This window comes from Crocodylus siamensis, chromosome 7 (assembly GCF_052110815.1).
Source record: "Crocodylus siamensis isolate JL-2025a chromosome 7, ASM5211081v1, whole genome shotgun sequence".
NCBI lineage: Eukaryota > Metazoa > Chordata > Crocodylia > Crocodylidae > Crocodylus > Crocodylus siamensis.
The window spans coordinates 68,603,592-68,627,286 of NC_143401.1; the positions used below are offsets into that span (position 1 = coordinate 68,603,592).

Sequence of the window (23,695 nt, forward strand, 5' to 3'; positions counted from 1 at the left end):
TCCTCACCAGTGTGTACATTCAGTTTGCAGTTAACAGCACATTTTTTGACACTTGGAGATTCTGGCATCAAAAAAAAGCCAAGAAAAGCCACTCCTAAAAAAATAAATAAATAAATAAAAAAAATAGGGGTGTGGGACATGCATGTGGCAGCAGTGTACACTGCTAGAAACTGGAGTCTGGCTGGGCAGAGCCATGCTCTGGCTGCTAGCCAGGTTCTGACCAGTTTGGTACCATTGCTGCCTTGGGAGGCCCCAGGACCCCAGGTGAGGCTGCTGGGGCCAACACAGTTGCTGGCCCCAGCCTCCTCTACCCCACCTGGGTCCCTTCGCCATGTGCCAGAGTGCATGTGCAGGGGTGTACCAAGGGACAAAGCCGCAGCACACGTGCTGCTGCTATTTGTCCCAAAGATGTGTGCTGCTGCATGTGCACTCATGGGGGATGTGGCCCATCAGTCTTGTGATGTCTTGGTTCAGATCCAAATTAGCTGCTGCCACCGCATGAAAAACACAAGAATCTTCATGCCCCCTCAGTTATCCATTGTATCCACCTCCCAGAGCTGTACTGAGCAATCATTACTTGCAACTGAAGATTTGGGTCTTCCAATCCAGTCAAATGTACTAATCCCAGCTCTAGATGAAAGATTTCAAATATCCTCGTCTCAGAACTATATGCATGTTCAGTGAGAGGAGTAGGAAAATAACAAAACTAACAAAAACAAGTTGCAACTATAAGCATGAAATATATTATTTCCTGACTTCCCAATTTCATGGGAAAGTAGTATACTAAATTTGGGTCACAAATAAATCCCTCCCCCCCAGATTAAGACTAGATCTTCACTGCAATACAATGCCCAACTATTCAAATACATTTACCAGTTTCAGATTTGTGAGAATTAAAGAAAACAAAAGATAAAGAACCCTTTATTGAAATGTTGAACAGCAAGGTATGCTACCCAAAATTGCAGAAACGTCCAATTCTTCCTTAAATAGGCCCAAATGAGAGAAATCAATGAAAAAGACGAGATTGTAAAAGACATGTCAACATGTTTGGCAAGTGGATTTGATGTTTATGTGCAGAAACTGCCTTAACATTAGGCTCAAAAGATTAATCTGAAAACATATTTTGTCATTTCAAAAGTGAGGCTGAAAAGCAACATGCTCCCATATGACCTGCTTTTTGGAGAGGCTCCACATGGTCCAAAATGTTTTAGTCTATATTTTCTAGCAATATGCACTTTAAATTATCTCACAGGGTAGCTCAGATTTGAATGCTAATTTGAACTGTAACCTAACAATAGTTGTAATTCCAGATTTTCTATTGTAAGTTTCATTCTCTCTCTCCCTTTATTCTAGTAACTCAGAATAAATGTTAGAAAAACTGAGATAGACAGCTTTATTTTAACGCACATTACACACCTTTTTATCCACTAAGATCTCCAGGTCATTTGATTCTATTTATTGTTTTCTTCCTCTTGTACCACTGCAGACTCTGATGTTAAGATTTAATCAGAGTTTGACTGCCTCTGAGCTTATATAAAATGGTTTTAAGAGACCTCTTATTGATGTCTTATGTTGTTGTATTCTTGCTCCCCCTTTTTCTTGTAAGTTCTTGACTCATAAAATATGTTCACCTTAGGGTTATTGTTGTTACTTCCAATCCTCATATTGAACAATAATATTAAATTATTCCAGCTTCCCCAGCACTTGGCTAGAGGCAAAAGCCATCCTGATGATGCCATATCCATGAAGGCCATCGCTATAAAGAGGATAAAGGTTGCATCAGCAATCCTAAAATGTGACAAATAGCAACCAAATTAAAGCTGTCACATGAGAATGTTGCTAGGCAACATCTTCCTTTTTGTATATTGGTAGCCCTCAATATAATGCAATGTAAGTGACCATATGGTAACAACAGGGATTGGAGTTTTAATGCACTCCAGCAAATATCCAGACTTAGTATCATATGCTTGTTACCGCAGAGTTCAAGTTTTAAAATTAATGCTGTTTTCTTGTTAAAAACAAATAAATAACACCCCCATTTCTCTATTAAAAATGAAGGGGCCCTATTTTTCTTTTTTTGTGACTGAAAAGCTTTTCCTGGAGCCACTGAGACATTAATGCAAAGACGACTCACTAGCATCATCTCAGAACGTTGACTGAATTCATGCATAATTATTTTTCTACTAGTACAAAGGCAAATCAAATTCATGAACAGAAGGATACCAGCCTCACTGTTTGAGATTAGTCATACATTGTACATCTTTCATGACCCAGAGGAAAACAAAAAACCCAAGCACTATCCATGAAAACACTCACTATGCATCTGCAGGAAAAAGACATTTTATATTTGTAGTAAATGCTTACAAATTGGGATCATCCAAACTTGCAACATTACTAACAGGCCTGTGCAAAGCAGCAAGTATTCACTTTGGATTCGGCCAGTTTGGAGGACAGTGATTCGAATCAATCCCGATTCGATTTGGCCAAATCAGATCCAAAAGATTTGGCGCTGGTTGGCACCACTTCGGAGATTCGGCCATAGACTAAACAGGCAGCTGACACAGCTGCCTCCAGCTGGTAAATCTGTTGGGGCTGGAGGAGGGGGGGGAAGAGAAGGGGCGTGGGGGAGGGAGGGATTGGGGCTGGGACAAGCTGCCCAGCTGAGGGGAGGGGGGGATGACACATTACTTGCGGAGGGAGCCGGGGGGGATGCAGGTGCGGCTTGCTCTGGGTGGAAGGGGGCAAGCAGCAGCAAGGCATAGCCTCTGCTTCCAGCACTGCTGTGCCCAGCATGGGGGGGAGTGGGATGTGGTTAACCAGAGGTGGCAACGCAGAGTCCCAGCTCCCAGTGCTGATGCAGGCGAAGGATGGGGGACATGATGCAGGCAAGCCTCACTCCAGGGAGAAGGGGGCAAGTGGTGACAGGGCATAGCCCCTGCTTCCAGTGCTGCTGCACCCATGCCAGTGCTGGGAGCAGGGGCTCTGCCCTGCCACTGCTTGCCAGCCTGTGTCAGCTGCCTGTTTAGTCTATGGCCAAAATGCTGAATCTTTTCCAATTCTTTTTCCGAATCGATTTGGAGCTTATAATTGGTCTCCTGATTCGATTTGGAGATTCAGTCACTGAATCGGATCGAATCTCCTCCAAAACGAATAGGCTACCAAAGCTTCGCACAGCCCTAATTACTAACATGCCAATAGTCAAATTCCCCCAAAAGGACTATTAGGCTATAGAGCCTAATAGTGAATAATGATTACATCCAAGAAATCATTCACTTCTGTAGTCACATGCTCCAACATGTACATACAACATACAAAAGTAACGTAATCCCAGTTTTGTTTTTATTATTATTTCCATGGAATGCTAATTTAATGTTACAACATGGCAGTTCTACTGAAATGTGACAAATGTTCATTAGTTTCCAAATTCTTTAGAACAGATTTGATTTATAGGATAAGAGAATTTTTGTATTTGTTTTAAAACATTTTTTTTTTACATAGTTGAGGTCTGATGGTTTTTCAAGCTCTGAAGCTTAAGTGCACAGCAAGCTAAAACCTTAGCTATCTATACATATATCCTATTCAAAACAGCCTGCATAAGTTTATCTATAATTTAATATATTTATAAAATCGTGTACATATACTGATACATACATGCACATCTAGAAACACACCACCTTTACTATTGGACTCCCTTTGTATAAAAAGCTGCTTTGCATTACAGCTGCTGTATCCTCAACTCCCAGCTACTAAAGCACCTCTTAGAATCTCCAATACATGATTTCAGCTCAAATACTCCTTTCCCTCAATTTGAGTGTACGTATTTCTATGTAGATATGTATGTATATATTCCTAAAGAAAATATTTTCTCCTCTCCTGTTTCTTTAGGAGGTTCTAATTTATGAACTAGTTTGGTAAACAGTCTTTTCAGCATAGATTTTAGAATCCTAAACAGTGTAAAATCTACTTCTGGAAAACTTCTGCTTGTATATCTAATTGCTCTTTTAGTTACAAAAAATATATAGGATTGAAACCTATTGAATACATGTCTCTGAATGTGGCTATATTCTAGCCTTATAGATAAATTAAAAAAGTACACCCTCTGAATAGGATGCAAACATAGCCTTTAACAGACCATTACCTGTATTTAGTATAGCTCATTACATTAAAAAGTAGATTTCAACTGCTCTCAAAGATGTCAAAAGATTGAGCAGCATTATATATTTATATATAATATACAAAGGTGGGTACATACATCTAGTTCCCCAATACTCTTCCATGTTTCTAGTTTTGCCATTACGTGATGTACATCCTAAAATGATCTAAATGAAAGATCATAACTAGTTAAGTTGAAAAAATCTTATTTTTAATACATCATAAAAGCAAGTTGTGTTTAAAAGAAAAAAAATATACACTGAACAACTTGAAGTACTGAAACGTATCTGTACAAAACTACTATAGATACAGAAAGGGACAATGGTGGACTTATTCAAACAGAAGTAACACTTGTTAGCATATGTAAAACCTGCTATACTTTATTCCTTTTCCAAATAAGAATTTGCTTCTGCTTAGCATGTAAAATTCAAACCACCTCACAAATGCTGATATTTAAAGTTTTATACAGTGCAAATATTTAAGACCGAATAACTCCCCCAGTGAAATAGGCAACAACTCAGTGCCTGTGATTTGAAGATTCTTTTTTCAACGCCTATTTACACATTGAGCTCAAGGTTCACTATATATGCTTTGAAATTTGCTGAATATCAGCAGGAAAACGTGAACTAGCAGCAGTTATATCGAGACTATGATGGTTACTTGAGTGAATGCATAAAATTTTCTAGACTGTATTCAGAGTCATACTGCTCCTGATCCCAAAGTTCTCCAAGATTTTCAAGAACTGATTTCATGGACGCCTTCCCAGACGATGATGAAGTGTCTGCTTTTTCAGTTTTCCCATCCTTAGAACGTAAGCAAGCAAAGAAAGAAGAGAGACGCATTTAAACAAAATTACAAACTCAAAAATGTTCTGTATAACATTCATCCTATTTATTCCTAATTTTTCTTTACACATCATATTACTCCCCACAACCCGCTCCCCTGGCAGATCTCTAAACTGATGATTTCTGGGTCAACAAAGGCTCATGACAGCAGAATGAAGACTCCAGCTGATTGGAAAACTTCCTACTGTTCATTAATCCATTTCAGGTGCTCATCTGACCAGTAACTTTAAGATTCAAGACAATGCTCAAGTATCAACTACCTATTTTTGGTAAGTAACTGTGCAACTGATTCTTTACCTTGTCAAGAGTGAATAGGTCAAGAAGCTGATCCGTTCCCATGCTTTGTAGGCTAGCATTCTCTTGGCTAATCACAGTGTTTGCAATATTCATTTTGAACTTCTGCAGACCCATAATTTTCTCTTCTAAAGTTCCTCTTGTTATAAGGCGATATACGTTAACAACACGTTTCTGAAAGAAATCCCCCATTAGACAATTTAAGATTGTTTGTATAGACTGTATGAAAATATTTTAATTATAAACCACAGATGGGATACACGAAGGGAGGATTTGGTAGGAGGCAGCTTTTGGTAAATAGGTCAGGGAAGGATATGGGGGAAGTGGATCAGCCTGCTCAGAGGCAATGTTCTCAACCACCTAAAATGACCCTGGGAAATCTAATCCTGGTCTTGTTCTTCCAACTCACATGCTAGTGGGTCAGGCATACTTGACAGGTTTCAGCATAGAAATCCCTTGATGGAAATGGCAGTGTCTTGGTTCAGCAACAGTATTTCCACCCTACCCAATCCTGAGCTATAACGCAGCAACTACAATTTCCATTAAAGCTAACAAGTGTTGTGGATACTTAGCACCACCCACAACTGGGCCTTTGTGCCTCAAATTTCACGAACACCCAAAGCACTGGCTGAGAGTGTATTTCAGACCTTAGCTCAGGAGGCGGGCAATTATTTTGGGTGGAGGGCCACTTACCCAGTTTTGGCAGGCTGCTAAGGGCCACGTGGGTAGCCCTACCCCTTAACAGGTACCCTGCCCCCGGTCACCATCTTGGGACCAATGTCCCAGGGCCAGCAACAGTGGGACCCAAAGCAGGGCACAGGCTGGCAGGGGTCTGCGGAGCCGGACTGGCTGCACTAGCAGGGAGAGGGGGGAGCTGGCCTGGGTCCACAGAGCCCCAGCCGGCTGGGACCCTGCACTCCTGCCACCCTGCTTTGGGCCCCGCCGGCACTGGCCCTGGGACACTGGCGCAGGCCCCGTGCTCCAGCTGGCTGCTGTACCTGCTCACTCCCAGTGCCCCCCAGCCCCAGGGTACAGGTGGGGAGCAGTGCACAGCCCCAACCCCCTGCTCCCCGACAGGGAAGAAACTAGTGTTGAGCATGGGGAAAAGGAGCCCTTTGCCTGCCCTGTGCCCGGCACTCCCTGCTGCAGGCACTCGCAGACCACCTGGGACTGTCTGGAGCAGGCACAGCCAGCCCCACATGGGCTGGGAGCGGCTTCAGAGCAGGGTGTTGGCCTTGAGGCGAGCGAGGGTCCGCTTTTCTCTGTGCTCAGCAGCAGCTTCTAACCTGACCCTGCTGCCAGCCTGGGCCCCACCTGCTGGGGCTATGTGGAGACAGCAGCTGCAGCACCCCCGCTTGCCACGCCAGGCAGTGTTGGCTGCTGCTGCTTGCCCAGAGCTCTCGCGCTGGGTAACCCACAGGCAGTGGTGGTAAACATTGCCCAGAGCAGCAATCCACTGTCGTCATGTGCAGCCCTGATGGGTAAGCCCAGAGCCAACGTGGGGCCCAGGCTGGCAGCCAGGCCAGGTTACAAGATGGTGCTGACCATGACAGGGGTGGGAAAAGTGGCCCCTCTCTACCCCCCAGGGCCAGTGCCCCGTGCTGCAGTCGCTCACAGCCCATCTGGGGCTACCTGTGCCTGCTCCAGATAGGTCTGTGTGGGCTGCAGGGCACCAGCCATGGGGCAGGGGAGAGGCCACTTTCCTCCATGTCGGGAAGGAGCCCGGGGAAAAGCTGAGCATGGGGGTGGGGAGAAAAAGTGGCTCCTTGCCCACCCCGTGGCCAGCGTTCCCTGCTGCAGCCGCTCACAGCCCGTGGGGCTGTTTTGAATAGGCACAGGCAGCCCCAGGCAGGCTGCAAGTGGTTACAGCGCAGTATGGATGAGGGGCCACTTCCTTCCCACCCCATGCTTGGCTTTTCTCCGGGCTCCTGCCCTGCCCTGCCCTCCCCCGGAGTTCCAGCGCCGGGCAACCATGTGGTCCCAGGCCAGAAGCCCCTTATCGGACTTCTGGCTCGGGGCGGGGCTAGGTGGGCCCTGCTGTTGTGGAAGCCCACCAGGCTTCCCCTGGGTCCTGCTGCCCCTGGTTCCTGTCATTTTTTGCAGGAACCAAGGGCAGATAAATATTAAATTTTGTAAATTTTTAAGGGGCCTGGCAGGCTGGATAGAATGGCCTCGCGGGCCACATTTTTCCCACCCCTCCCTTAGCTAATATAAGAGTGGTGGATACTAAGGCTGTGCAAAGCTCTGGTTGCCGATTCAATTTGGAGGAAATTTGGCCCAATTTGGCGGCCGAATCTCCGAATCTGAATCAAATCGGGAGACCAATAAAAAGGTCTGAATTGATCCAGAAAAAGATTTGGAGGAGATTCGGTGATTCAGGGTCCTGGCACTTTAAAAAAAAAGAAGAAAAGAAGTCCCCTACTCACCAGCTGCTGCAGTGGCTGTCGGGGCATCTGGGGGCTCAGGGCAGAGCCTCCCACGCAGCGTGGGGCAGCAGGGACTGGCCCCTGTCTGGCAGCAGCTGGTGAGTATGGTTTTGTTTGTTTGGTTTTTTTGTTTTTGTTTTAAGTGCCAGGATGCTGGGGCCAGGCAGTCATTGACAGGGCTGGGAGAGCAGGTGGGGGATGGGGCCTATTCAATTAGGAGATTCGGTGGCAGCCAAATCTTCGAATCAGATTCAGAACAGTGATTTGAATCGAATCACTGTCCCCCGAAACACCTGAATTCGAAGTGAATACTAGCTGCCTCGCACAGGCCTAGTGGATACAACGAGGGGCGTTTCACCAAGATGATCTTATGCCTCCTGGGTAAAATAAATGAATCTGCCTTGTGTCTGAACTACCAATAGGTAACATAACAAAAACTAGTATTTACATAAAACCTTTCAACTGATTATCTTGAAAGAACTTTACAAGCATGAATTAATTCTCAATAAGCTCTGTGAGATATAGCAAGTCACTTTACAAATGGAGAACTAAACTAGAGAAATTAAGTAACTTGGTCTGAGGTCACCAAACATTTCTTAGTTTTCTTCTCAGCTCTGCCAATAGCTATCAACATACACTGCTCCTTCTCTCAGTGCAGCCATTTGAGCAAATGCATATCCCTCCATATTTATAAATATGCAGCATAAAATAAAACACCCAGAAAGCATGTACAAAATCTAAACCTAATGCTTCCTACTCATACCAGTTTAGCCATCAAGTGAAACAAGAGCATTGCATGGAAAAAAGACAGACAATTGTGATAAAATTCACAGAAGATTAAAAAAACTGGTAGTTTACCTGCCCAATACGATGTGCTCGATCCATTGCTTGGAGATCTCTCATTGGGTTCCAGTCATGTTCCACAAACACTACTGTATCAGCTCCTGTTAAGTTAAGTCCCAGTCCACCAACATGAGTGGTAAGCAAAAGAACATCTATGGATGGGTCATTATTAAATCTGCATGTAAAAATATAGAAGGTGGTCAAGAATTTATAAGAGCATTTGTTGTCATATTTTAAATGCTTCTTCAGAGAGATTTTTCCTGTGCAGTATGAAAAGGACTAAATTTATAGAGATTGAGAATATAGCAGCGTGAGAGAAAAAAAAATAAAGGCAATCAAGCTTTTTTACATTTGATGCTGAAAACAGTCATTTATAAAAATACCCCAATGTTAAAAAGTAGTTGATGTAAAGGCGAAAGTGTGCCTGAAAGCATATGGTTCTTAGAAATGAGACAATTAAAGATTTAACTTCTGCTATACTACTACCATGACAGTAAAATGCTAATTGTCAAATCATGGGATATCATGGGACATGGCACCTAGCACTTGGATTCTGTTGGGTGATTGAGGGCCAAATAAGAAAAGTACACAAAGCACAGTGTTAGCCAGGAAGGGAAGTCCAGAGAAGACAGGATATGCATTACCTAGGCAGGATACTTAGTGATCATTGACTGGAACCTAGTAATTCAGGGATCAGCAACCCTTTGTGATTCAGCTCCCGACAGCCACCCTTCTGCAGTACTCAAGCTACCTATTACAGCTTCTGCCCCATATCACTGATTCCCATCCCTTGTGGCAGATGGGAAGGCCAAAATTGGTGATAATGTTAATAATGCCTATGGGGAAGAAGGAGAGCTGTGGGAGGCGTGCACTGCATAAAGAATCAAAAAGGCAGCATAAGGCAGAAAGGGAAAATAGGCCATGTCAAGCTGCATGCTGCCGATCCCCCATGCCACCATGGGCCAGATCCAGGCCACGGGTTGCCAACCCCTGTAATAATTCATTCCAGTGTGTGGCACTTTTAGGGAGATCTATACAGCTGCCTGCAGGGAAACCTCTCTTTAGTAGACATGGCCGTCTCCAGGGGTACAAAGGGGCTATATTCAGAAGCCTGCAGCCACCAGGAACAGTAGCAGCATAGGTTGATATCAGAAAGCATGCTAATCTACATGGGGATTAGAGTCAAAACTGGAGGGGTGAGGACGGTTGACACATGTTTGCATTCAAGTTTTTAAAATATATTTGCATTTATTTCCAAAAATATGGTGCTTACTTTGTGAGGCAGCATGCATCACTAGTAAATTTAAGTGTTCAATCACAGATTCAGTTTGATTCAAATCTAATGACAACTAACGGTTTCACTTCCACATGCGGAAATATGAAAAATCTAGGAAGTACAAGAGTTCCCAGGGAACAAGAAAAAGTCCATTAATTTTAGTCTGCCTTTCCAGTGTTTAAGAGAAGAACTTACCGTGAAACAATGGAATGCCTCTGACCAGCAGGTATGCTGCCATCCAGCCGCAAATATGTAATGGAGGGTAAGTGAGGTTTAAGAAGGTCATGTTCTACTATATCCAGCATGCTCTTGAGCTGACAAAAGATAAGTATTCTGTGCTGGGCCACAACAGCTTCTGTGCCACTCTCTGAAGATCCACCATTTCCTAAACCACAGTCTAGTAAAAGCTTAAAATAAATTTTAAAAAAATTACCACAGAGCAAGTCTCTCATGTAAGTGTATAAACATTTACATTACCAACAAATATATAAACTATACACACACGTATTCCAGATGAGCATGTTCCTGTGAGGGCCTTAACTATTCAAGTTCTGTTGCAAACAAGGATTCTCTCTCCAGCTTCCTTCATTCCTGCATTCTTTCAAACCATAAACAACTTGCCAAATTTGGCAACAAAAATATTTCCCTTCTCACTTGGCTCTTCTCCACGGTTAATTGTAATTCACACAAAATATTACTGAACCAACGACACAGTTACTAAAAGGTTTACAATTTGCTTAAAATTATGTATATATTCTTGTACAATATTGAGAATTGATTTAATAATAAATAGTTGAAAAGGTTTTATGGCATGATTTAGAGGCAGCAATACAAAGACTAGAAAAAGCAAATTTTCATACTTCATAGGCCTCAGAGCACTTGACAAAACAGTGACTAAGCTCTTAAGTCCTGCATCATGATCCATCTTGGCAAACTGCTGAGCCCACACAGTTCACACTACAGGATCAGTCTTAATGAGTTTTCAATAATGCAGTAACTATTCCTAGTAATGAAATTATAGTTTCAATACTTCAAAATTCTCTCATCCTCTTCTCTACCAATTTATGCATGCTGAAGGAATACAGCAATTGTTTTCTAAAAAAAGGGAAAAAGTATTTCTAAATGTATAAAGATGTATAAATAAATGAGCAGAAATTCTCCTATTAAAATCTGAGAAATGTGAGTCATAGCTGCTTGTTTAAAAGGAAGCAGATCCAGGATAGTTTTAAATACTTCACTTACATGGCAGCTGTATGTTAAAAAGGACAGGGTTTTAAAAGTTCTGCCTAAAGCTTTTTACCATATTACAATTAACAATGTTGCTTACTATAAACTTATTTTTTTCCATTAATCTTATCTAGTTTCCCAGTTTATTAGTACCGTGTTATTTGACATCAGTTTGATTATGTAAGAGGCAGCAAAGCTGACTATGCATAGTCCTGTCACAATTCAACATAGCTTACTGACTTCAATAGGCTTTAACTTCCTTTGTGTTTAAGTTTTGCACAGCAGGAGTTGGAGAATAATACCTGGAATATGGGAAGGTAAAACTAGAACACTGACAAAGACACAGCCCTGCTCTTTTTTTTTTTAAACAGCAGATTTCAAATGAAAAGCATGTTTTTCAAAAGAAAACACACTCAAAACCGCATAAAATATCACGAATTGAGGTGTGAACATAGGTGAAGTTTACCTACTTGTTTTAAAGCAGACAGTTTAGGTGCATGCTGAATATCTCGAAGAGAAGTGTTAAGAGCTGCAAGCTGCTCTGTGATTCTCTTGTATTCTGGATGCTGGGTTGTTAACACTAACGCTGGATGGTTGCACAGTTTCCGCAAATACTGCAGTGCCTTTGAGAGGTAAATTAAGGAGGAAGGATTAACAGCATTTAAGTCAAACAGTGGGAGCATCTACACATGCATATTAATGTGCAACTCTAGTACATACTGGGCTGGAGTTTATTGCTCCTGGGTGCCACATTCACATGTGCACCTGGGACCCCAGTTGGCAGGGGGCTAGCTAGCTCAACACTGGAGCACCCTCATGCTGCAGCCAGCCCCAACAGCGTCTACACGTGCACTGCTGCAAATTTACAAGTACTAGCCTATTGCAAAGTTCGTTAGTTTCCTGAGGCCCAATAGATGGATGTATAGACAGATGTGTAGATGCCAAGACATACTGTGGAGCTAATTAGGCAACTGCAGTAAACTTCTTATGTAGATATGCCCAGAATGAATAAAACCATCCATCTTGAGCATCAGAGCTCATTTAGCCCTAAATTCACAAGTCTGTCCACAAAAGATTTATGAGTGATGTCTGTATAATACATTTAAACAAATAAATAAATTGTCCCAGGCACAGAAGTAACGAGGATACTTACCGGCAGCACAAGACGCAGCGCAAAAGGGGGGGGGAATGAAGAGCCCTTGTGGCTCGTCAGCCGCCTCTTTATTCAATTACGGCCAGCTGATGACATCAGCTTCAGACACCACCCAGCAAAAATAAACATGGCGGCCAATGCCGTGGAGGAGGCAGACAGCACGGGAGAGGAGCTGCAGCCACTGCAGGGAGCGAAAGGGATCCTCCCCACAGGACCCTCAGAGCCTGGCAAGCAGGGGCAGACACTGGCAGGGCAGGCAGAGCACCCCGACTAGAGCCTACATGGGACAGCGAGGGAGTGACAAGCACGCTGGCCAGAGGCAGAGCTGGAGCTGCACCCGGAGGCAACTGACCCCAGGTGGGAGTGCAAGGACAACGGGGGCAAGGAGGAAGCCATGCCAGGGGGAAAAGACCCTGGGAGAGCCCTGAGGGGTTTATAGTCGGGGTAGGTATTGCCACCAGTCCCAGCTGGGTTGACAGGCAGACAGGAGTGAATAATGGTGGCAACGGGTCAGGAGTAAAGCAACCCACCTGCTAGAGTCCAGGGAAGAATAGTAAGGGGGCAGGGGCCACCATGTCTGGAAGCGGCTTATTATTTTGCGTTTGTTACCATGTTTAATTTAGTTACCCCGTAAGAAGGGGCATAGGGGAAGAGTGCAAGAATCCCCAAGGGACGGGGCTGAGGAGAAGCCTCGGAAGGTTTACCCTTTTTTTGTGTTTCCCCAAACAAAGGGGCAGAGGGGTAGGCCCACACGGGCATATGTGGCTATAGGCCACGGGCACCTAGATGCCAAGTTGGGAGGCGTTATCCCAATGGAGGGGATGAGGTCAACAGTCGGATGATGCACCTAAGGAGGTGTGAGGCCGGGCTGTAGGGGTGGTGGAGCCCCGTGAATGACCACCGGGCGAACCACAGGTTACCGAGTACACTCGATGACCAATTCTGCCTACTGAGAAACAACAAGTCATGGCATGTGAGAATGGGGGAGGCAACTCGAGGGGGAGACATCTACTTGGTTTGCAACATGAGTCCGTAAGGCGGTTGACGTCTACCACCAGAGTGAAGGCCACCTGAGAGCGGCTATTTGAGGCCTGGTGGCCACATAAATAGAAGGTTGTTATGATGAGATCTTGGATTACTGGGATTATAAAAGATCCAGGGATGGTGAGGGGGGGAGGGAGGGATATAGTGGTGCAGTTGCACACCCCCACCTTTAATTCCTGTTCCACCAAAACGTTCAAACCAACTGCCCCAAAGAGGCAGCAGCATTTCTATTCAGGCACTGCTGAGGGAGTCTATTGACTTAATGGCTCATTATAAATGTATCTGATTTATGCTAATCTCTCTTTACCCCACTGGTGTTAAAAGCCCTCTCTCCTTTTTAATGGTTTTGATGTTCTATTAATCAAGTTACCCTTTCTTCTGAAATGTTGCTGTCTGTTAGTTGTATTTGGTAATATCTCTCTCCTATTTCACATCCCTGCAGATTGTTTTTAATTATAGCTAAAAAGTTAATGTTAACACACTTGAATTAAGGTTAAGTGAACGTTAACTCATGTGACTGACAGTGAAGTGTTGGATGCACTGTCAAGAAAACAAAAAGTAAGCTTTTTGAGCATGTGAAGCTGAGTAAGAGTTGTACATTTAACTATGATTGCAGGACTAAAAACAGTATTTTGGAGTATTTTTGCCTAGTTTGTTGTTTTTTAAATTTACTACATAATCTTGCAAATTAGTATACCTTCCAATACTTATATTCAGTTTAAGATCAAAGCAAAAAATACAGTATTGAGCCCCTAGCTAACATGTACTAACATACATTTACTAACATCTAAATCTTTTAGTTTCTCTTTAACTGGAGAAAATTGTAGTGTGTTATATGTGATGAGGAAGCACCATACCATCTGCACACTTCTTTTCAAAATCCTAAGTGAGCCCCTGGCTCCACTTCCAGGGATAAGCACGATGAAGTGCACTTCACCAGGCCTTCATGTAATCACGGGACAAGCCAGTGTCCAAAGAGCAATGAGGGACCCTTCAGAGAATTATGGTGTATAGTCTTGCACAGATGCTGTTTCATGAGGAAAACTGTCCCTACTGCCACCAGGCAAAATGCTGCCTTTTTATTCAAGTGCAACTTTATATGTGGTCCTATACTATTTTGTTTTCCATTTTTCACAGGAATATATAGGAGTATTAAACAAACGTCCTTTGAAACTCCAGTTGTAAAGAGAAGAGAGTTGTAAACTTCTATACTGAAACTGGCTAAGGCCCCTGGCACGTGTTCAATTAATGGCATGATGGGACCTCTTCCTTGATGCAACAATAGCACCTCTCCTGCCATGCCACAGGTGCATGGCAGGACACACAATTTTGGAATTGCATAGCATATCCTAATTGAGCCATTACTTGCCAGTGCAGGTAGAACCTGGTATCATGATTTCTGGTTCTCCCTGTCTCAACAAGTAAAAAGCTGGCTGCCTGGTGAACCAGTGTGGTCCCAAGGCTGGGACCCACAATCAGTTAATTATCAAATCTCAGCTGATTGTGGGTTCCAGCCCTGAAGCCAGGGGGAGACTCCAGTATGGTCCTGGGACTTGACAATCAGTTGGCGAGAGACTGTTGGTCACAGCCTCAGGACCCACAACAAATCAGCTGATTGTGGGTCCCAGTCCCAGGACCAGACCAGAGCTGGCTGGAAACTCCAAATGCAGTCTCAGGGCGAGGGAAGTTGTCAACCAAACCTTGCCATATTGCCAACACTAGGCTTCATGGTGAAGGACGCTGCCACATGTTCTCAGTTTAAGGTGTGATAGAAACCACCTTTACACATTTTACATTACACATTTATACATTTTGTGGAATAGTTTTATGGTTGGCTTCATGTTTTATGGTCCCATTAATTGCCTGAATGTGTGACTGGGTTATTATTTAAGATGTGACTAGCTTGCTAATAACATCTTCAGTGTAACATCTGCCAGGGACTTAAGTGGGCTACCATAGACACATCCACTTTTGTTCACTTTTTTCCTATGAACCTTACAAATACAACAATTCTGACAAGACTAAAATCGTGTTGCCTCCAGTTTTGGGGTTTTTTTTGTTTTTTTTTGGGGGGGGGGGGTTAAGCAGTGAATGAATTTAAAGGAGAATTTTTTTATATTCTATTTGCAGTTTAGCATAAAGCTCAAATCTGGGGTCTTATGTAGTAATAGATAAATACAGGCTAATTCAATGGACTACATAAAAGAAATCCCAGTTAAAATATTAAACTGGAAATTGCACACTAAAATGTTAAAACATCAACATGTCATTTAAATCATTCTAGATCTTCAACATCTTCTAGACAATGGCATCTACTGCTATAGAATTACTTCGTTTAAAACAATTGCAGCTGCAAGACTTGGGTAAACTAAATCTAACTACATTTTAATATTTAGTTCACAACTTTACCACTTTCAACTGAACCCACAGTAAAAAGAATTCTGGAATTTAATTTACTAGAAGTATATTAATAAGACAGGATAAACTACAAAAGAGATCAATACCTGAAACACATGTCCTGTAGCTTTAAGCTTTGGCTTTTCAGTTTCTTCGGTCAGTGAAATTGATGAGACTGTTTCATCAATATCACATTTGGCACGAGACTTGGCAAAATCTTCATAAAGCTGAACCTGCAAGCCCCCAGATGAAAGCAGTGACTATAAATGCAACTAAAATACATATGCATACTCAAATAACGAATGGACAATTTATTGGAATTTAATTCTAAACTGTCTAACGATGCAACAAATGGAAAAGAAAACAAGTTATGATTACCTTATGGGATACAGAGTGGCATCAATAGCAAGTTATTTTACATTCAGTTTGAAATGTAACTTTCAATTAATTTGCAAATTCATGTATATTGTCTATATATCCCATGCCAGAAAAAAGGGAATTTGAGCCAAGGAAATTAGCTTGTACAACTACTCACACAGTGAAGCCAGAAACAATCCAAATGAATTTAATTTTAAGGCTTAAAAAGTTTTTCTAAATCTGAGCACTCAAGTACAGCAAGACTGATTCCAAATTAGTCTTAGGAAGATGGAGTTGTAAACAAGTTTCTTTCCAGTCATGAATGTACACAACAGGAACCAAATAAAATTATTTGTTTAACCTCCTCTAATTATAGCCATTGAACAGTTAACTGATAACACAGCAGCCTATACTGGGGTGGGCAAAATGGTAAATCTGGTCTGTGTTGCTGCGACCAGCTTCCATGGACCCCAGGAGCAGTGCAGCTGCAACAGCATGGGGGCCGGCATTTTCATGGAGAAGGGCCCAAGCAGTGCTGGCAGGGCACACGGCTGGGTGGAGAGCTGCTCCAAAGCCAGGGCCAGGATTCCATAGTGGTGACAGAGTGATCCAGAGCTGCCCACCCCCCCCACAATCCAGGGTATGCAGGCAGCAGATTGCAGCTCTGTCCCAACTCCGGCTCGCGCTGCGATAGCCACAAGATCCCAGGCCTGGCTCTCGAGAAGCTTCCTGCTCAACCATGCTTCAGGGACCATCTGCATGGAAACACTGGTCCTGCACTGTCATGGCCCCACTGCTCCTGGGGTCTCCACAGAAGCTGGCTGCAGTGATGCAGGCAGCAACTGTTGGGATATGGAGTCAGCCGTGGGCCCGATCCCATCCAAGGGCCAGACTTTGCCTGCCCCTGGCCTGTATCTTAGATACTCTGTATTACAATTGCATCCTAAAACCATTAATAACTAAAGTGACCTAATGTATTAATAGTTATTTTGCTATAATAAATGTATTTTTGCTAACATGTTCAAATAATTATACACGCAAAGGCAGCCCTTAGGCTGGAAAGAGCAAAGTAGCTTTTTCAGGTCATAGTTAGTAAATATGTGACCAAAGGCCAAAAGGAAAGTCATAAAGAAGATAAGAAATGTCCTTCTGCCATCTTAAAAATATACATTTCAATTGATCAGCATGATTTTGATTAAAGTAAAGATTAACAGACTGGGGTCAGACACCTAAAAATAAAGAACCTTATCCAAGTTGATCCCTTGACCTCTTTCTCAGGCCATTAAAATCTGGTTCCATCCAGTTCCAAAAGTTCCAGTGAAATGGAGAAATTTAAATAAAAACCAATCAGAGGTCAAATATTAGCATGTCAAAATCAACCACCTATAAATAATAAATATTGGACCTGGGGGTAAGAAACACATTGGACCTTTCCCAAAGCTCAGCAGAAAAAACGAAACAAAGACTCAGTAAGAGTCCCTAGGAAATCAGAGAGGCCTAGCAGGCAGACCTGTTCTTCCTGAATCCAAGGTTGCATAAGCACTGCCTTTATTAGTACCAGTAAGTCTTTGCTATAGCATATCCTATTAAAGCTTTTAAGTTGTGACTGAAATGGTCTCATTGATCAATTAATCTCACTCCTAACAACAAGTCCAATCAAAGGGTAACAAGGCATAACATGCCAGAAACAGCCGCAATGTGGACTTGTAAGATGTACGTGTGTCAGGGGCAGGTAAGCTGCAAGGGGCCTAATCTTTGTCATGGCAGCGAAGCCCCAGGCCCTTCCCTGATGCATACGTGCCAAGAAAACTGCCTTTATGTATCATGCTCTGACACAAATGCTGGGGGTTGCCTACCCCTGTCTTAGGCTACAGGTAGTAGTCTCCCTCCCCGCCCCTTTGTCACCTTCTAGTTCCCGCTGGGGCATTAAGCAGCTTCTCTTTCCCCCCCTTCTCTGCCAGACTGCACCTGTCCCGAGCTAAACAATAACTGGTAAACTGGGCTTATTGGTTAAATGATTAATTGTTTAACCTTTCACATCCCTAGTACTAATGAACGTCTAAGTCCTCTCTTTTTAAGCTTACCTGTAAAGGACTAAGAGTACAGTAATAATCCTGAATTATTTTGGGTGGAAGATCCTGTAGCACATCTTCTTTCATTCTCCTCAACAGAAATGGCAGAACTTGACGGTGCAGTGCTTCCATTGCAAGAACTCCTAGTTTTAACAGAAACAGGAAGCAAATTTGGAAAGAACACAAATTACGAGATTAGTTCAAATGTCACAAACAGTAAAACTGACATTACTGATACCCAGATACTGTGATATTTTCCAAAGTGATAGCAATTTAAATAGGCAATAAGAAAGATTACAATTTATCTCTTACCTGCCTCTTGTTCACGACTGGAGCTCCGAGCATCTCTACTTGCCAATATTGGTTTGCCATAACGAGCTGCAAACTGGCGTTCAGTACCCAAAAATCCTGGCATAAGGAAGTCAAACAATGACCACAACTCTAAGACGTTGTTCTGAACATAAGAGAAACATTTGTTAAAATATTTTCAAAATAATACACGGTTCCAGATTACTATGGATTACACTTCCTTATTTTCTGCAGTGTGACGCAAACTTTTTCAATACCATTTATAACCCTTCAAGTTTTTGGTGCTTCTGGAACTGCAGGAAAGGAGCAAAGGGAGAAAAAGGGGCAGGCTCCAGTGACAGATTTACTGCCTTATTGTGACTGGTATATTTTGTATTAAACCAAAGGCTTATATCCGCAGGACAGTGGCAGAAAGAGAGAGAAATCAGGGGCTGCTCATGGCCTCAGACTCGTATGAGGCAAATGTCCCAGATGAAAAATATCTTATATATTAGGAAGACAACCAGTCTCTAAGGAAATGTGTGTTGGAGTTAAGTGCATTGAGTTCCTGGAAGTGGAATTCTCCATTTATTCTGTAAAGGTGAATGACTGGGGGATCCACCTTCCCTAGAACAATTTAAGAAAAATAGTCTAAGTCCTTCCCCCATCCCATGTCTCTTCTCTGCTCTCCCATCAGAGATCTGGACTTAGATTGTGTGGAGGGGCATAATAAGCATAGCAAAGGGCACCTATACACATGCTGGATGTCTGTTCCAACGTGTGCAGACTCAATTAATTAGCATACTCAAGCAGCCTCTGCATCACGTGTATTCAGAGTCTACACACATCAAAATGGTGATGTGATGGCAGGGGTGCTTTAACTAAAGCTCATCGAATGAGCTTTAGTTAAAGCACCCCTGCTACCATTTTGAAGAGCAGGGCGCTGAATAAACGTGACACTGCAGGCACTTCAACTGGGACAGCTTTCAGAGTGAAAAGTAAAAACACCCAAAATGACTGCAAAATAATCTTCTTGTGTGTCTTTTTCTTCTACCCCCAGCCCCTCAAAAATAGGGGAATAATTACCTGAATTGGTGTCCCAGAAAGAATTATCCTGTAATTGGCTGTTAATTGCTTTACTGCTTTTGACAGTTTTGTTTTTCCATTTTTTATTACATGGCCTTCATCAAGAATACAGTAGTTAAACTTAATATTTCTAGGAAATAAAAAGGAAGTCTTAAGCAGAGATACTTAATTACTTTTAAAACAAATAAAGAAAGACAAATGTACGTTTTTACCTGAAGAAATCAATATCATTTCGTACAACATCATATGATGCCACTATGAGATTATGTCTTTTCACCTGGTGTTGCAACCTTAAGACATGAAGAGAAATAGTGTGCAGGAAAAGTGTAAGTAAATGCATCTTCACTGTTATCCACAAAATAAGACATTCTAGAATGTCCTGTCCTCACAATAGCTAAATTATTTGTTTTAGCAGCAAGATGAATTTCAAAATTCTTTGTACAATCAAAAGAGACTTCCCATAAAATACTTCTCTTTCGTGATTACCTTGCTCTTTCTGTGGGAGGTCCAGTGTAGTGCAAAGGATTGAGATATTCTCTGGAGCAAAATTTGCCAACTTCATCCACCCAGTGACCTGTAAGTGTTGGAGGACATACCACCAAGGATGGAAGAGGAACACTGTCTACTAGTTTAGTTCTTGCATATTCTTGAGCCCTTCAGGGTATTAAAACACAAGCATATTACTTTTCTGTAAAAGTACATTAAAAATCTGTATTAGTCCACAGAACAGTATTTCTTAAAAAAATCTTACCTGAGGCAATGATCTCCAGCAAGAATGCAGATGGACTGCAAAGTTTTCCCTAAACCCATATCATCACAAAGAATTCCATGAAGTTTGTACTTATTGAGAAATGCCAACCAATTCACACCGTCCTTTGAAATAAGAAAAAAAAAGTGGTCTCAAAACAGGGCAAAAAGTCAAAGCAATCATATTTTTTAAAACACACAGTTTAAGTGAGCTAGGTCCCCATCCTGTACTCTAAAAATTACAAAACCAAAACAAAAGACTTAAGACTTCCCTACACACACACTTCAGTCCATCCTTTCCACAGCTATGGGAGTAGACCGAGGGGAGGGGAGATGTCAGTAGGAATGCAGTCATTAAGGAAACTTTTTCAAACACAAGGGATGCGTCTACATGAAATGCTTTACTTGAGATCAGAGCAAATTACTGCACAGTAAACATCACCATCTACACATACAGACACTTACTGTGCAGTTAGTTGCTCTAACTGTGAGTAAATTTGCTACCTGTAAATACAAGTAGCAAACTTACTCCCAATTACTTACTGTATTGTTATGCATGTATAGATGGCTGACCGGGAACAAGTGTGTTCCCAATCAACTAGGCAGCAGGATGCGAGTGATTGCTCCTTACCCCTGGAAACTGCCTGCTGCTGAAGCAGGTTCCAGAGCCCAGGTAGGGGCATGTCCCCCTGCCCCCGCTCCACAACTGCAATTGGGGAGCGGGTGCTGGGTGATTCTCATCTCTCAGCCCTAGCTCCACAGATAAGAATCTCTCATTGCAGAATAGGGTCTGGGAGCTCCCTGCTGCCTAGGCAGGGAGACACTGTCCCTGCCTGAGCTCTGGTGGCAGAGCCCACCCCAGAAGCAGGCAGCTCCCAGGGACAGAGAAGCAATATCTCAGCCCCACCCAGGAGACAATCGTCTTTTGGCCTGTACTCCCTGCCAGCCTGACCTGGCACCTAGGGGGACCCACCTTGAGCTCTCCCTGGCTGCTGCAGCGGACCAGTGCAAGGCTGGGAGCAGACTGCTGCCATGAGCAGCAATTTGCTCACACTTGCCGGCACATGTAGATGTCTACTATAGAGTAAACCCACCTCCAGAGCATTCATGTGTGTATATGTGCCCAAGCAATTGCAGAGAAAAATCTTTTTTTGTAGCCCTTCCTTGTGTGAAGTACTGCTGCTTGGCCATTAACAACAGAAAAGGCAACTAGAGAATGTATACCCTGATAGTTTTCCTTTCTGAGACTCCTTTAATCCAAGGGCTCACTTCTGCATCTGCATGGGAATTCAATATTGTCTACTCCAAGAACTGAAAAACTATGATCGAGATTCACAAACACCAGGAAGTTTTTTTTTTATTTCTCCTTAAATCCTATTTCTGAATCCCCAATGAATGAAAGGTAAAATTCAGCCTTAACTGCATACCACTGTATGGTACCACTAATGCAGATTCCAGCTTCCTACTTCAGTCCTGTTACTTTCACCACAAGCTCCATCTAGCAGTTGAGGGGTAAAGCTGTAGATATATTTCATACAGCTCCAATTCACTTGCCCCCTACTCCAGTAGGGGCTGAAAAAAACCCCAAGCTTCCTCTGGCTCCCTTTCCCCCTCCCATCCTGAAAACGGACAGGCTGGCAGGCAGGCAGAAGTTACGGAAGATGCTCTGGTTTGAAACATCTTAATCTGACCTTTCATGCAATAAGGGGTCAGATTTTCATCAGATCAGTTATTTCTGCAGATGCTTGCAGTTGTGCGCTTGTGTTTCATCACAGCTATAGACCACTTACTGTGACCAGATCTGGTGAAAATTGTCACTTTTTTCTGCGCCCTTTGTGGTCAAGGTGGTTTTAACTGAGAGGTTTCCTTTATAAATCATCTCTTTACTGAAGAAACACAATATTTTCCCTTCTCCCAAGAAAAAAAAAAATGTGAGACTTCTTGGAGGGCAGAGGAGGGTCAGAAGATGTGAAAAATGGATGGCAATGTCCTTTGCTTAGGGCTGTTCAACATCTGAAGATATGCAGAGGAACTCTTGTCTTTTAGCAACCCACTTATTAGCCTATACATGGTATGGCAGCTATTTGAAAAACCTGCCTTTGTATGGAGTGAGGGAGACCTGCTTTTGTCCCCTTGCTTCCACCTTTTAGCCTCAAATGGTCCACAACTTTTTTTTTTTTTTTTTTTATTTCTGGTGCCATTTCTTGGGTTCTAGGAGATGTGGAAGCAGTCAGTAGGTACAGACCACTGATTTTGAATCAGGGTGCTTTGGCACTGTTAGGTGTGAAAACATAACTGACAAGATCAACCCAGAGATTTCACAAATTAATCCACAGTGTTAATAACAATCCTAACTTTCTGAGTTCTTTCTGTAGTCAATAACAGAAGTTATTTTCCTGTAGTCAAAAACTGTGTGTAAACTAAAAGGTGTGCTGCAGTTCTAAAAAAAAGTTGAGAATCACTGGTATAGGCAGAGTAGGCCCTATGTAAAACAGTCAGCTTATATGGGTGGGCAGTCAGTATGTTTTCTTGCTTAGGTTCAGACCTCAGAATTTGTTCTTTAAAATTAAAGCAGAAGTGGTTACCTGCTGGTATTTTCTGAGCTCTGCTTTGATGGGGACTGGAATTTTATAGTTTTCCAGTTTTTTACCATCCAATAACTGTTCCAGAAAGTGTCGCTCCTTGGCTTTCACTCGGATTAATTCTTCAGACATATCTGGGGGATCTGGAATGCCAGCCTGAAATGATAATAATAAAAAATACTGGAACTGTGTCACATTTTACTCATTTTCTGTGTAAAAGAATGACTATGTACAGTCTTACATTTCCCCAGAACAGTTTTAACATATGGCATAGATTTGCAAAGTTTTTTCAATTTATATCCCAAAAGTCTTCCATATCACTCTTAGCAAAATACCATCTTGCTTAATTTCTTATCAATTAGCTCAACCAAAGCTGTAGGATGTTAAAACAAAAAACAAAACAAGCTGCATACTGAATATTTACCAAAGGAAAACTGCAATATAAATCTGTATACACAATACCTTCCACACTTCCACACCAAAAAAGCAAAACAATTTAGTCCTGCCTGTAAAGCTGTGTAGAAACTGGGCTCTTTTGCCTTTACTTAAGGCAGGTAGCTTCACCAATTAGCTAAAAGACACTTTGGCATTTACTTCAACTTATCTTGTCATGGGTAAGTTGTAACTATAGCGAGTTCCACTTAAGTGCATAGCCTCAGTACTGAAACAAGGCTATGCACTTGCTATACAATTTAATGTAAACAATGCTAATTGACTGCAGAATAACCCATCTCTTTCGCTGTCTTTTGTGGCATCAGAAACCCGCACAGACTGGCTCTCATCGTTTTCAAGGCTTCCAATAGTCAGTTCTGGATTAGCCTTGATCATGTCTCCTATTAATTTATTCAGCAAACCATGCCATCTGGCTCACTGTGGCAACTTTCTACAGCTACGTTCTCAAAACAG

General features: G+C 42.5%; 1 protein-coding gene across 2 annotated transcripts in view; it reads right to left on the bottom strand.

Moving 5' to 3' along the window:
- Positions 1-3,317: 3,317 nt before the first annotated feature.
- BTAF1 (B-TFIID TATA-box binding protein associated factor 1) overlaps positions 3,318-23,695 on the bottom strand; it is a 99,421-nt gene continuing 79,043 nt past the window's right edge. For both annotated transcript variants that reach the window (XM_090056781.1, XM_090056780.1), the window contains exons 26-38: positions 22,793-22,945; positions 20,212-20,333; positions 19,947-20,114; positions 19,673-19,750; positions 19,461-19,590; positions 18,399-18,540; positions 18,099-18,229; positions 15,765-15,890; positions 11,534-11,686; positions 10,032-10,243; positions 8,576-8,735; positions 5,295-5,465; positions 3,318-4,955 (exon numbers count right to left, since the gene is read on the bottom strand). In XM_090056781.1, the coding sequence (XP_089912907.1) occupies positions 4,809-4,955; positions 5,295-5,465; positions 8,576-8,735; positions 10,032-10,243; positions 11,534-11,686; positions 15,765-15,890; positions 18,099-18,229; positions 18,399-18,540; positions 19,461-19,590; positions 19,673-19,750; positions 19,947-20,114; positions 20,212-20,333; positions 22,793-22,945 (1,893 nt within the window). In that variant the 3' untranslated portion in view covers positions 3,318-4,808. The remainder of the gene's footprint in view (positions 4,956-5,294; positions 5,466-8,575; positions 8,736-10,031; positions 10,244-11,533; positions 11,687-15,764; positions 15,891-18,098; positions 18,230-18,398; positions 18,541-19,460; positions 19,591-19,672; positions 19,751-19,946; positions 20,115-20,211; positions 20,334-22,792; positions 22,946-23,695) is intronic.